This window comes from Crocodylus siamensis, chromosome 13 (genome assembly GCF_052110815.1).
Source record: "Crocodylus siamensis isolate JL-2025a chromosome 13, ASM5211081v1, whole genome shotgun sequence".
NCBI classification, from domain to species: Eukaryota; Metazoa; Chordata; order Crocodylia; family Crocodylidae; genus Crocodylus; species Crocodylus siamensis.
The window spans coordinates 9,419,066-9,433,219 of record NC_143407.1 but is presented as its reverse complement, the minus strand read 5'-3'; the positions used below and the strand labels follow the sequence as shown (position 1 = coordinate 9,433,219).

The following is a 14,154-nucleotide window of genomic DNA, read 5'->3' as shown; positions in this document are numbered from 1 at the left end:
GTGTGCAGATTAAAGATTAGAGGGAAGACAGATGCTGGACTCAGTGCTCAACATACAAGCCCTATCCCAGTGACACTCAGATTATAGCTCCTGAGCCACAAGACACTCTTCAACTTAAAATCTCTGGCTGCTTGCCAGAAAAGTGATCAATTTTTCTTCTCTTAGTGCATGCACATAAATTTAGTAAACACTGCAGAGGCCAACTGGTCCCCTGTCAGACTGTGCAAATGGCAACTACAGTACTGCACTTGGTTTCTTTTTTCTGCAATAGAGTGTGATAGTCAAACTTCACCTGACAGCCTGCATCTTGTTGTGGCTGTTTGGTTAACACTGACCGCTCCTGTGGATTCAGCCCCTGTCAGGACTTGAGTCTCACTGCCCAACTCAGTCCCCCATGACCAAAGAGCTTCTTCCCCAACACTCACCGGTAAGAAGGGATTTGTGTGACCATCACCAGTGGCACAGATGAGCGTCCATCTGTCAGGTCACCACCTTCCTTTTTGATCTTCTGTTTCAACTTCACTTTGTTCTTCTTCAGAGATCCCTTGGGGGTCCCAGTGCTGCCCTCCTCCTCTCTTTCCTCCTTCATAATGTCCTCCTCCCCCTCACTGGTAGCAGCTGGAGACCCTTTTTTCAGTGTCCCAGGTGGGGAATGAGCCTCACAATAAGCAGTCTTACGCACCGTGAAAGTCGTGCCGTTGACACTGGTCTCTCTCATGGGCTCAATCTTCATGAAGAGACCAGCACGCTGGGCACAGGTGACATGGAAGGCAGTGTAGCAGTTCACCTTGTGGCACTGGATGGCAGCTCCCATGCCTTTTTGCTTGCAGATGTAGCAAGTGAGTTTCCAGCGAGCGGGTGGGATGTTGTTGATCCCCTCAATGGGCTCCAGGAACACAGTGTTAGCAAAGCAGACCTCTGGGATCCAGATGGCACAAACAACATGGGCCCAGTGGCCATCGCTGGTCTGCTTGAAGGCGCCACCTTTGTTTGGACAAAGAACACAATCAACCGGGCGGGAAGGGGACTGAAGGCAACAGCGGCAAAGCCACTGGCCCTCGGGGATGTAGGGCACGCCGTAACACTCCTGGTGCACGGCCAAGTTACAGATGTCACAGAACAGGATGACATTACTGTTGTGACACTCATCGTCCATGCAGACGCAGCAGAAGGCATCCTCGTCAATAAGGGACTGTTGAGCCCCGTTGTTGCGGCTCTCTAAATAGGACTCCTTCTCCAGTCGATCCACTAGCAGCTCAAAAGTGTCAGCAGAAATCGACCCATAGCCATCTTCCGTCCTCTTCTGGTTGACCATTTCCAGCCAAGCCAGATCCTCCTCATCCATGTCATACTCCACGTCTGCATCGAGGTCCTCAGGAGGTTTCTCAATGTACCGGTAATATGCTGCAGGCAGGGGAGGAGCATCCGGCTGGCTGAAGGAGTCCATTACCCGGAAGCTGGGCTGGGGTAAGTGTAAGGATGTCCCTGGCGCATGTTTGGAACACGACTCCTTCTTTTTGCCTTTAGATGGTGTTTTCTTGGACTTTGATGGGAACAGGGGCTGCTCACTGTTTTCTTTGTTGCTGTTGCACTCTGTGATATCCTGAGCTGTCAGCTCATCCTCTGTGATGATCTTCAGAGGATCATAGATGCTGATACGATGAAGACGTCCATCAATGTCAACCTCTACAATCCGCTGGGCCTGGGCATATGTCAGAGTCTCTCGGGTGGGTGAGCATTTCAAGCTGTAGGGCGAGGGAGAGCGTCTCCCCTCGAGGTTCTGCCGGGACCTCCTCCGAGGTTTCCTCATAGCTGCAACCCAGAAAACCTGTAATACAACCCAGGCAGAATGCAATTTAAGACAGGAGGACAGACAATCATGAGCAGCAGATTCAAAATCTTACTCTGAACTATGGAGTGCAACATTTTCATTAAAGACACAATTGCAGACTTCCTAAAGTATTGGAAGTCCTTCCACTTTCTTTAAGTCGAAGAGGTACACACACATCAATAGGTATTTTTTTATTATTATTATTATTTCCGGTAGCTCACGCAATGTGCTGGGTGTCTTCCAAACTTAAGAGGAAGCACTGTTCCTACCTGGGAAATCACAATGCTGTTTTTATTCACTACATGTTTCAATATTTCCAGAGTCTAGTAGAAAAAACAGTTAAGCATTCTACACAAGAGTATTACATACCTATACCTGAAAGTAAAATCCCACTGCTGATCAAATGCACCATGGGATTTGCAGATATATGGCTATCGAGGGGAAGCAGTCTTTTGTCAATGGTGGCAATGCCTATTTTACACAACTAAGGTTGCAACTGCCATTCCAACGTAGCCTTTATACAACCCTTTTCAAGAAGTCCACCACAGTAGTGAACTCAGACATGGGCCCAGAGAGTTGTGCTAGGCATTTTCTCAAGAAAATGGTGTGCAATCACATATGGAGAGGTTTGAAAGAGATTTATCTGGCCAAGTGCTGTCTGAAGTGGTCTAATAATGCTGGGGCTACAAACAGATATTGTATTTATCCCAGGAAAAACTATTGTACCTAGGGACAAAGTGGGATCATTCAGCGATCTGTGTCGGTTGTTCTGAGACAAATCCTAAAAATGTGCATGGGATAAGAAGTGCTAACAGTTTCTTCCAGGACTTCAGAAAGTGTGTCTAAACGATTACCCCAGGATTGCACTGTTGAATCAATAGCAGAAAAGTGCATTCAGCCACTCACTCACTAAACTCTGAATGGAAGGGCAATGTGTGCACACACCAATCCCAGGACATTTCTGTTCTGGGATAAACACAGGCACAAATTGTCCTAGGACAAATGCAATGCCTCTTCCTTGTCTGGGACATTTCCAGGTATCTGCCTAAAGGATTGGATTGAAGTAGGTTGGGGACACTGCATGTCTTCATGGCATAGTGTAGTCTAAAAATCCAATTTTATAAACTGTAATAATAATTGTACACGGATGCAAAACTTCACCATGGGCAATTGTTTTGAACATTCAAAGCAATAAATTAATAAATAAAGCATGCATGGCTATAGAAATAGCTCCAAGCAGGAGAATGCAACGTCCACACACAGCATAGGGACTGGTGACGACTTGGTTATTCATTCATCATGGCTCTCTTTTGTGTCAAGGGAAGTATGAAAGGAATTTTCTCAATCTTCCACCCGGTCCAAATAACCACTTCCTCAGAGACCTGGAGATTCCTTCTATAGAGCATCACTGGTTTCTAATGGCAAAAGTAGCTTTGATCTGCAAATCAACCTGGATCAGTAATCAACCCGATTCACAAGTCTAGTGAAGATATTAGCTTCGGTGGGTCAAGAGTGGATAGAAACTGGACAGACACAAAGAAATGACTAGTGAGTGGGATTGGGAGAAAGAGGCATGGAAATCACCAAGGCTGGGCAAAGACTTAAAAGAGTTATCTTTAAAAGTAAGTTTTATTCTGTGTTGCATGTTCTCTTCACACGGCTGAGCTGGTATTTTAGTGCAGTGGTTCTCAACCTCTTTTAGACTCAAGGCACCCCTCATTACACTCAAGGTACCTGTCAGAAAATGCCAGCTCTTAGCTTTCACTCCAATTTTGACTACAGAAAAATAAAACAGAAACTCTTTTGTTGCAAAGAACTCAGAAAGATGAAAGCAAGTTAGAATGCTTTCACTGCTATAGGCTTCTATTTAAAATCTCTGGGTTTATCTTGTGAATCATATTTGCACACCTAATAGTGCTCACATCACATGGCACCTTGCAGCACCCTTGAAAGAATCTCAACCCCCACAGGGTGCTAAAGCACCCAGGTTGAGAAACATTGCTCTAGCGTGAAGGTCTTATGGTAGCTGTTGCAAAATTAGCACTACACTTGGAGAAATCTGAATCCACCTTGATTTAAAAAGCTTTTGTACCTTGACTATATGACACAACTGAGCCAAGGCAGTGAAAAACCAGTCTGTCTCACTGTCCCTGTGAAAAGTGTTCCCCAGACAGCACTCCAGAGAAAATGGTATATTATTAGATATGCTGGTGCTTTCAGACATATGGCATGAGCTAAACAGAGCCCAAGGAAGAATGCAGCAATGTTGTGGGCCAAGCATGAGGACAACGCATCGCCTTCTTCTGATATTTGCCAGGGTCTACAAAGAAATTAAATGGGCGTGTGGCAGAGCACCAGTGGGGTGCTCACCACTTTAGGACTATCACAGGCTCCGGGGGAGCCAGTTTTTGGGAGCAGCAGGGAAAAGCCTTCCCTGCTAAACATGGTAAGGGGAAGGTGCGTGGCAGGGCAACTTCAGTGCTCTCCCACTTTACAACCTGGATCTGGCAGCAGGCAGGTGCAGCCCCAGCCCTGATGAGTGGCCATTTTAAGTCCCAGGCCAGGAAGGCTGGAGACAAATAGTTTTGCTGCCAGGCACCGCGGAAGCAACATCTCCCAGAAAAGCTGCTGCTCCAAGAACATCTCAGAGGCTAGGGTGAGGCTATGGGGAAGGAGGAAGCCTCACTGGTCCTGGGCATGACCAAAAACTGCATCCTGCTGGGACAGGGAGGCCTAGTAGTCCTGCCTGTGGCAGGGCAGGACCACTTATATGCCAGAACCGAGGGCTCCCTGGTGTAAGGTGGGTTGGGGCACCTAAACTCCTGCCCTCACCACCTGGTGGGTTACAGGTTTAATATCAGAGGAAGTAGTGGGGCCACGGACACTCATAGGGGACACCTGAGCAAGACCCCAAAGAGGTGTAGTGGAGACCAGGTGAGTTTTGAGAAGCACCTGAGCCTGAAGGGGTGGAAGACCCCATAACAGGAGCAGTTGATGCCTTGGTGAGAGGGTGTGAGTTGTGGGCCAGGCACACCGACGAGTGGCACCTGGGCCTGCAGGGGTGTTTGACCCCAGGCCCCACAGTACGCGGCGGACTAGAGAGCGGCAGTGGTGAAGCCCTGAGAGCAAGGGGCATGTGTTGGGGTACGGCAGGGGTTTGAGCGGAGGCCCTGCTAGCACGGGGCTGGAGTTAGGTCCAGGTAAGCCTCCAGGCATCTGAGGCCATAGGTGGACCAGAGGCCGACTGGAGGGCGGCAGAGGAGGAAAACAGGGGGTGAGCCATCGCTCCCTGAATAGGGAGTAGCTGTGGGGAGTTACCTGGCTATGAGACCAGGGACAGAGTTAGCACAGCATTTTGTGAACTACCCAATGCTTGCTAAGGTGAGGGTAGCAGGAGATGCCCCAAAGACTGTGTGTTTGCTGGCCAAGGAGTGAAGAGTAGCAAGCCTGAAGACCCTTTGGGAGAGGGCAGGGTGAGTGTGGTCCCCTGGAGAGAAGGGGCAGTACCACAAAGGGCAGTATGAGAGAGACCGGGTGAGAGCCGGTGGAGCATCAGAGGCCTCGGTGAGAAGGAGGTGGTATGAGTGTGGCCCTAGCAGGGCAGAAAGAAAGAAACTCAATACTGTGATGAGTTGAACCTGGCCTCAGGCTGGAGCTTAGCATAGCTGTGAGCAACATCTGCGAGGCATGGGACACACGTAGGGATGCTCGGAGAGTGTACATTTGGCCCTCATCAACAGGGCAGTCGAAAGGCAGCCTCCCGCCTAATTAATAACTCAATAATTTACAATCAAGGCATGGCAGGAAAGCAGGTGGGCAGCGTTGCCCAAAGATAGGTGGGTGGCCAGTACTGTGCTGGTCGAGGAGTTCCCACTTGTCACAAAGAGACACAGGCTAGGTTTCATTTCCAACCTCAAGCAATAGACTGGTGGTAGATAGTGAAGGGAAAGACTGTGCTACAGGGAAGAAAATTAATATCCTTTCCAGCACCCTTCAAACAACAAATGGAACATTTAGGGGGTAGAAAAAGATGAAAAGAGTGGAATATTGGGGCCAGAGTTTCCATGTCACTTTGGAGTTGGAGCAGCTAGAGAAGGGTAAGACACTGCACTGTCCACAAGAGGACTAGGTTGGAAGAGAGGTGGGAAACGGGTATGAAGGGAAAGCTAAGGAAGCCAGGGAACAACCTGGGAGGAGAGCGAGGACAAAAAAATAAGCTGTGGGAAGAAATGGGCTAAAGGACACGAGGCAGCAGGCCAAAGAAGAGAGTGACAGCAGGGTGTGAAACCAGAGTGCAAAAGCCTCCTGAGATGATATGCGCACTTACTGCTTATCACTTGTCTCAGAGAGGGTGTATTAAGGGGCTGAACTGCTGCCTCACCCATTGGTTTTTTTGAATTACATAAATTCAACCCTTCCTAGAAAACCTGCAGTCATGAAAAACCATTAGAACCCATGTTTGTATTAATAAACTGCATCCCTCCAGGTCTATAAAACTCTTGGGTGCTGCAAAACCCTCACAAGACAAGAATAAGAAAGAACTTGCAGGCTTGGGTCCTACAACAGTAGTGAATTAGCTCCAGTAATTAGCAATCAAGATCCAGCTCTAAAGTATAACCAGTGAAGGATCATACAATGCACCCAGGGTTCAGGGGTAAATTGTCAAGGGGGGAGGCCTCCCTTTGTACAGACTCAATTTGCACCCATAACAATAACTGGCAGGTGCTAATACAAGGCCCTGTAGCTACAGCGGCAATTCACTTCAGCCCCCACCTGCAACAGAGAGATCATGCATTTCAACACCTTGCACTTAAAGTACTACTAAGCACTTGATCAACAGGTAGTAAAGAAGCCAATTTCACATGTCCTGAGTCTGTCTCAGTCTGTGCAATAACAGACTTTTCAAATAAAATAAGGCAGCCCTGTTGGAGGGATACAAGCCAACAAGCTGTTCACTACAAAAGGACCCAGGAAGGAAAGCAGTCACTGTAAATATCATGCCTAAGAAAAGCAAGTTGCTAGATGCTTTTTAAAGCAAAGAAGCAGATTCCAGAGAAAGTGACTGCCACAGCCTAGTACAGGCATACCTCGTTTTATTGCGCTTCGCTTTATTGCGCTTTGCAGATATTGTGTTTTTTTACAAATTGAAGGTTTGTGGCAGCCCTGCGTCGAGCAAGTCTATTGGCGCCATTTTTCCATCGGTGCCATTTTTCCAACAGCATTTGCTCACTTCGTGTCTCTGTGTCACATTTTGGTAATTCTCGCAATATTTCAAACTTTTTCATTATTATTATATTTGTTATGGTGATCTGTGATCTTTTGAAAGAAGTTCCACTGTGGGTAAAATGCTATCAAACGGCATCGCATGCTACAGAGAAATCTTTCATGAAAGGAAGAGTCAGTCGATGCGGCAAACTTCTTTGTTGTCTTATTTTAAGAAATTGCCACAGCCACCCCAATCTTCAGCAACCACCACCCTAATCAGTCAGCAGCCATCAACATCGAGGCAAGACCCTCCACCAGCAAAAAGATTATGACTCACTGAAGGCTCAGATGACGGTTAGCATTTTTTAGCAAAAAAGTATTTTTTAATTAAGGTATGTACATTTTTTTTTAGACATAATGCTATTGCACACTTAATAGACTATAGTATAGTGTAAACATAACTTTTATATGCACTGGGAAACCAAAAAATTCGTGTGACTCGCTTTATTGCGATATTCGCTTTATTGCGGTGGTCTGGAACCGAATCCGCAGTATCTCCGAGGTATGCCTGTACCTGTAACAGTAAGAGCTAAGTCACCCGCTGACCTGAAACACAAAGGTGGGATGTGCTTGCTGAGACAGTCTGAGTATTGCCTGGGAAAACTGCAACTTAGGAAGGGAGCTAACAAAGGGATCAAATGAGGCAGTAAGAAAAGGGAGGTCCAAGAAAAGAGACACGATATTCTTACTCAGCTTCCTTCCCAGATCATCATAGTAAACCAGGTGTTGGCAACCTAGGCCCACAGGCCAGATTTAGCCCACAAAGAGGTTGGATCCAGCCCGGGGGGGACTGGGCATCACCCAGGCCAGTGAGGAGTGAAGCATGGCTCACATGAGGGAGAATAAAGTGCATAAATGGCATAAGTGATGGGGCAGCCTGTGAAAACTGAAGCTGGCCTCAGGTTTGTAGAAACGGAATTAAATTCTACTACTCAGGTGAACTAACAGAGATGGCCCTACGTTCCTAAGGCTCCTTCAAAAAATGTATGCATGCACCCTAACGAGGGTAAGGCTCTATTGAAGTCACTGTAACTAGTACATTTGGGGATAGAAAATAAAGCTGTTTAGATGCTTTTTTGAAGGAAAGACATTTAGACAGTTAAGATTTCAGGGCCAGCATGTACCACAGGCTAGGACCTGCTGTAGCAAAAGCTAAGTCACTCGCTAACCCAAAGCCCACAGGTGAGATGTGTGTTGTCTTACTGACACAATCACATTGCCAGAAATTATGCAAGCAGGGTCTCTACCATAGCAACAGGCTGCCATAAAACAACCGACTTACAAAACACAATTATTTAATACGATGCAGAAACACTGAAACCATTATGAATGGCAGGGTCAGGGAGAACCGCTAGTCTCAGAAGGGATATTGTAGCTGTCCTGATGTTCAGACCCTATCTCCACAATGTTAACAAATCTCCAAAACAAATGGCTTGAAATATGTCTGCGCAAACACCAAGGTCTTTTGCACGCTTAAACGTTGCTATTCTATGAATTCTCCTAGGCACCATGCTCACATGTAAAACACTTCTCCCGGTAGCCCAAAAGAGCATTCCTGACAGCAGACACACGTGTTGAAATACAGACTAAGCTTGATTTCAGCAGAACTAAATACTACACATTTTGGGCTGTTCTGGTTTGGTTGTGATGTGGACAAGGCCACCAGTGTAACAACACAAAGGTTCACACAGTCCTCCACTCGCTGTCCCCACACTGCACTGGCAAGTTTTCAAAAATCTCCCGTCATCCACTGCTTCCGGGTACTGTGCCAGGAACCGTGGGACAGGTTCCTAGAGAGCAACACAACCAAACAAAATAGCATGGCTCTTACATACGCATTGGACCATGTGGCTCTTTCCTACCTGGTTTTGGGGAGCAGTTTCATTCTCTAGCCTGCAACGCTTCAATGGCACAAATGGGTCCTCCAGTCTAAGGGCGAAATGCTGCCCTGATTTACCTTCATGCTGTATGTATGCTTCCAGAATTTCAATATTATTTTCCAGCACCCTCCTAACTTCAACACCCTCTATTATATTCCACTCCTTTCCAATGACGACCAGCCCTTCCCTTTGCATCCTTCGTTCTGTTAGATGTCCTTCCCATGCTGTTATGCATCACTTCTTCCTAAACCCTACCCCAATGAAGTCAAGTCACATTCCCCTGGTGCCTCTCTGGAGATCTCCCTCTGTACTGGTAATTAAAGCACCTTTTTTCCCAGTATCAACAGCCCACTGTGCCTTTGCCAATTGATTGCCAGTGCCATTCAGCTTCAGACTTTGCCTAATGGGCCTCCAGAACTCACTTCCAGAGTAACAACGCAACCAACCATCCAAGTTTGCTTAGCCACTGTAAACATCCACGTTCCTCCCACTTATCACAAGGTCAGACTCTTTCTTTGGCAATATACTTGTGCCAGCAACCTACATTCCAGCCACCCGTCCCACTTCCACCCGCCAAAGCCAGACGCTGCACTCTCTTACCCGTGAGAGCTGCCAGGGGAAGATGTAAGTCAGCTCCTCCATCACCACTGAGTAGAGCTGGAAGAAAGCCACTGACACTTGAATGGGTGGTGGTTTGGGATTTTTTTAATTGCATCTGCCTTGTTTTGTGGGTACAGCTGGATTGGTTTACATGGAAGGAACAGAGGTGGTTTAAGAGCAAGTGGCTGGGAATGAGAGCCCGTCAAGAAGTAGCAGAGAATCCCACAGGGAATGCAGCAAGGGTTGAAGCAGTCAGGTACCATCTGGGTGGACGTACCTTGGGAAACAGCAGCATGCCAGGGGAATTGTGCTCTAGAAGTCATGACCTGCCCTGGAGGTTCTTATCTGAACACCTGTTTCCTCCACTAATTGTCTATGGTTGGCCAAAAAGGCTGGGCCACAGTCTCCTGGGCTGAGGATGCAGAAGACTGCAGGCAGATAAAGTCTAGTAACCAAGAGACCAAACAAGAAAATATCACACACTGATTAAGACAAGAAGCGTAAACTAAGGCCAAGTAGTAAAATTCTGGGTCCTTTGATTTCACTAAACCATTCTCAGTGAACAAGATGTGAGGAGCAGGATTCATGCTGCTGAATACAAGGCTAAAATGTTAAAACTATCCATGGTATAATAAAGACAGAGCCCCTTGCTTTTTGCATGTGAAGTCCGGATGATACTACAAGACCATCTGGGATACATTTGACTCCAGCTAGGTATTTGGTTCAATATGAAAAAGCTCTCAGGGAAGAGGCACAGACATGCTTTTTCCATCTGACATCAGACAGAAGTGACCTCCGGTACCAGTGCTCCATCTGACTGCCCATGTGCAACTCATGTGAGCCTCAGGTTGCAGCCTAACATGGGGTTAGGGGTGGTGCACAGGCCACTCCACATTGATGAAGCAGCTCAGTCTGCAATGACTAGGTTCTTCATTGCAGTGACACAGGAACCAGCAAACCTGATGGCGCTTGGTGATTTCAAAAGCCACATAAATAGCAATTCCTCTGGTTCATCCCAACATTACACAGCTGCCAGGGGACTGAACGATGTAGTTGCAGTTTCCGCTCTTAAAGGAGGGCACACTCTCTGAATCTGGTTGTAGGGGTCGAAAAGAAAGAAGAACAGACTTGACTTTTGTTATGGGCCTGCCACTGTTTCACTGTTTCCTTCAATCTGAGGCTTGGTGCACTTCTTTCACTGGAGCTCAGCCTCAGAAGCGGAGACAAAACATGAAAGGCAGACAACCTGGATGTCAGAGGCAGGAGCTCTAAGCAGACTGTGCCACGTGAAATTTCTCCAATCGCATATTGTGACTGTGCTAAGGATTTTTCACTTTCACCACAGCATCCACAAAACTTTGTCCAACTCTACACAGCTTTGCTGTTTAGCTGGTGAGCCCTTCAGTGGGTTGCTGAGTCGTGTTTCTGTTGTGACATTTTCATGCTAACTTTGCAGAAAGAATTGCTCATTTAGACTGTGCTGTACCATGTCTGGCAAATACACTTTGTCTTTTCTAATAGAGTTCCAGCCAGGATCACTTACTAAGAGGTGCTGGGACAGCTTCACACCATGAACTGCAAGTTGGACTCCTGTCCTTTCTGGCAAGTGAACATGAGTGGAAAAATCCTAGGCCCTAGGTCTGCTGTGGGTCAAAATATCAATGTTTCACTACAGGGGCAAGTTCAAGCAGTTCTTCAAAAATGCCTTTTTGCAAATAAATTCTTAATGCAAACACTCTGGATGACAGAGGACTGACTATCCCCTCTCATTTTTAAGGAAGGTTAATTCAGAAGGCTGCGATGAGGCAAATCTAGCTATTATTCCATTCCTCAGATCCCAGAAGTCCTGTTGATGGCCTGGACAAAGGATAAGAAACTGCACTGACTGCTGGGCAAAAGATGAAACAGCCATCCAAGTTGGCTCTGAGGTTTCTTAGTTTATTTGTGGACATTAGCAGGGGTGGAAGAAGTTGATTTTGTGTGGCTCCATGCCTGATCTTCTGAGAACCCAAAGGATAGTCATGGTGCAAACAGGTTTCCTGAGATCTGGCTTTTGGGGTGGTATAAGGGTCGATGTTGCCAACTCTCTTGTTCACTGTGTCTAAAATACCTCTCACAGAGGATTAGTGAGTATTCAGTACAGATGACACTCAGACCTATGCTGCCATCATGACTGATCCAGCCAGAGCTGTGAAATAAACTGTACAGTGTCAAAATGAATGGGTGCTTGAATAAAAGCTAGATGGCTGTGACTCAATCCAGACAAAAGTGAGATAATGCTGCTGGCCTAAGGGAAGCAGCTGGAATTGTTGGAATTTATGTCAGTGCTGGTCACTGAGAGCACACAAGCAACATTTGCAAAATAGGTGTATAATCTGAGGAAGCTGTGAGATCCCGGGCTGCTCTCAGATAGCTGATGTAACCAAGAGTATTTTTCCATCTACAAACTTTTCTGTCCAAAATGAACTTTGCTGCAATTTTCCCGTGCTTTTCCTACCTAAAGATTAGATCAGAATAATGTTCTCTCAAGGGGGCTGCTGCTTGGGAACTTCCAGCCACTGAAGCTGACGTAGAATGTAATTGCCCATTTAATAAGCCAAGTTGCGTGACAGCAGCACACTAGATAGAGCAGTATTCCATCATCAAACTTGGCTTCCATTAAGGGTCCAGGTGGAATTCAAGGTGTGGGTTTTAGCTTTTAACATCCTGAATGGTTTAGGATCTGGTTACCTGAGAAGCTGCCTCTTTCCCCAGGCGTACTGGCACAGCTGAGAGCAGCAGAAGCGAGAAGTGCTCATGCTGCAGCTCCTTCAATACAATCAAGGAGTTCCTGGCAGGATGCTCTAGGAGGAGTTCTCACGGTTGTCATTTGTCCACATTTTTAACACACCGGCTATGCCTACATCACATCCCCAGGGAGCTCAAGCATGCCCCACCTCCCCGCTCCTACAGCAACCTGGAAATGTGGCCTCAGAGCTGCTCTGGGCCCACCTCCTACCCCCCAACCACTGTCCAGGTCTCTGTCCCCAGTGTGTTCAACAACAGCTGCCCTTAAAGCATAAACCATATCTCCAGGTTTGGCATGAAAGAGTAGGAGCAGCTGGGTGGGGTATGCTTGAGAGACTAGGGCAGGGGGGATGTGGTGTGGACACCCCTACTTTAAACACCCTGGCCCCTCTCTTTTCCCTCTCCTCAGTGGCAGTGTAGGAGAGCATGGGATGACAGTACAAGTTGTGGAGAGCCCCTTGTTTATGTTTGTTGTGATTTATAGTTTTTTTTCCTCCCAAGGCATCAGGTAAACACCCAAATCCTATCTTTTGTCAACACAAATAAATAAATAAATGCCACAAAACAAAAACCCTCACTACCTCGCACTGACAACTAACACCAGCCATGCTCCTGCCCATGTGATCCTACTTCTTCCACAAGGCCCACGAACCCCTGGCTGCTTGCACGCCTGCCAGGCTGCCGTGTCCGCAACTCTGCTCCTTTCCACAGGCAAAACTCACAGCATGTTTTCAGACAGTGTGGACCCTTCTGCCCTCATACACCTACTAAAGTATAAAATGAGCTGCCAGGGCTCAGCAGAGGCACAATACAGCTACAACTTGTCAGTGGCTTCATTGCGCTTTAGCAAGCCTGCTTGGGTTTTTAGCATGGGATGTACCCACTAGTGGTAATGTGTGCAATGGGGTTTTTAGCACAGGATACACTCACTAATGATATAGTGCGTGCAATGGGATTTTTAGCATGGGATATACCCGCTAATGATGGCACATGCAATGAAGTGAGTCCAGCCTTGATAAAGGGGACTAAGGAACCAGGCAAGTAACTGTTGACATAGCAAAATATAGCAGAGCAGGGCGGTGTCAAGCCTCAGCAAGGGATGGTGCACGTAGCCAGAAAAACAGAAATACATGCTAGGAATTGGGCCAGACGTTAACCCAGGGGGGGATCTCTGCTAAACCAGGGGCCGGCCTCACTGCTGGTGTCCAGGCTCCACATTAGGGATAGCCATGAGCTATGCCTGGCACTCCCCCAGGAAACCTGCTTGCAGGTGAGGATGACGTAGGCCACCATGTTGCCTGTTAGGCCTCAGGAGAGAAATGACACCGGGGGGGCGTGCAACATGGCATGAGCAATGAGTTGCATTGGGTCTCAGCAAAGGCCCATCCAAGCAGCATGGAGTGTGCAGGGTCAAGGGGAGGCACCAGCAGCTGCACGCCCCACGTCCAGGGAGCTTCCCCCCACCAGCGCCCTGCAATAAGCGGTATCAGGCCTCAGCGCAGGTGTGGAAGAGGGGGAAGAGGGGCAGCAGCTAGGTCTCCGCTGCCATTGGCCGCTGCCGCCGTCCATCCTCGCCCCGCGCCCAATGGCAAGACGAGACCCGCGGGCCGGAACAGGGGGGGGTCTGGCTCCCGGCTGAGCCAATGGGGCGGGAGAAGGGGGGCGGGGCTAGCCGTGCGGCAAGCGAAGGGGGGCCCAAGATGGCGGCGGGGGCTCGGCCGCCCCGGGCCTCACCCCCCCCGCCCCGCGCCGTCCTGGGGCCGGTCGCAGCGCGTCCGCCCGCTCCTCCCG

The 14,154-nt window shown here is 47.9% G+C and overlaps 1 protein-coding gene across 4 annotated transcripts in view; it reads right to left on the bottom strand.

The window, feature by feature from the left end:
- Positions 1-14,154, bottom strand: part of BRPF3 (bromodomain and PHD finger containing 3) — a 43,311-nt gene that overhangs the window by 28,343 nt on the left and 814 nt on the right. For all 4 annotated transcript variants that reach the window (XM_090025220.1, XM_090025222.1, XM_090025223.1 and 1 more), the window contains exon 2: positions 426-1,828. In XM_090025220.1, the coding sequence (XP_089881346.1) occupies positions 426-1,810 (1,385 nt within the window). In that variant the 5' untranslated portion in view covers positions 1,811-1,828. The remainder of the gene's footprint in view (positions 1-425; positions 1,829-14,154) is intronic.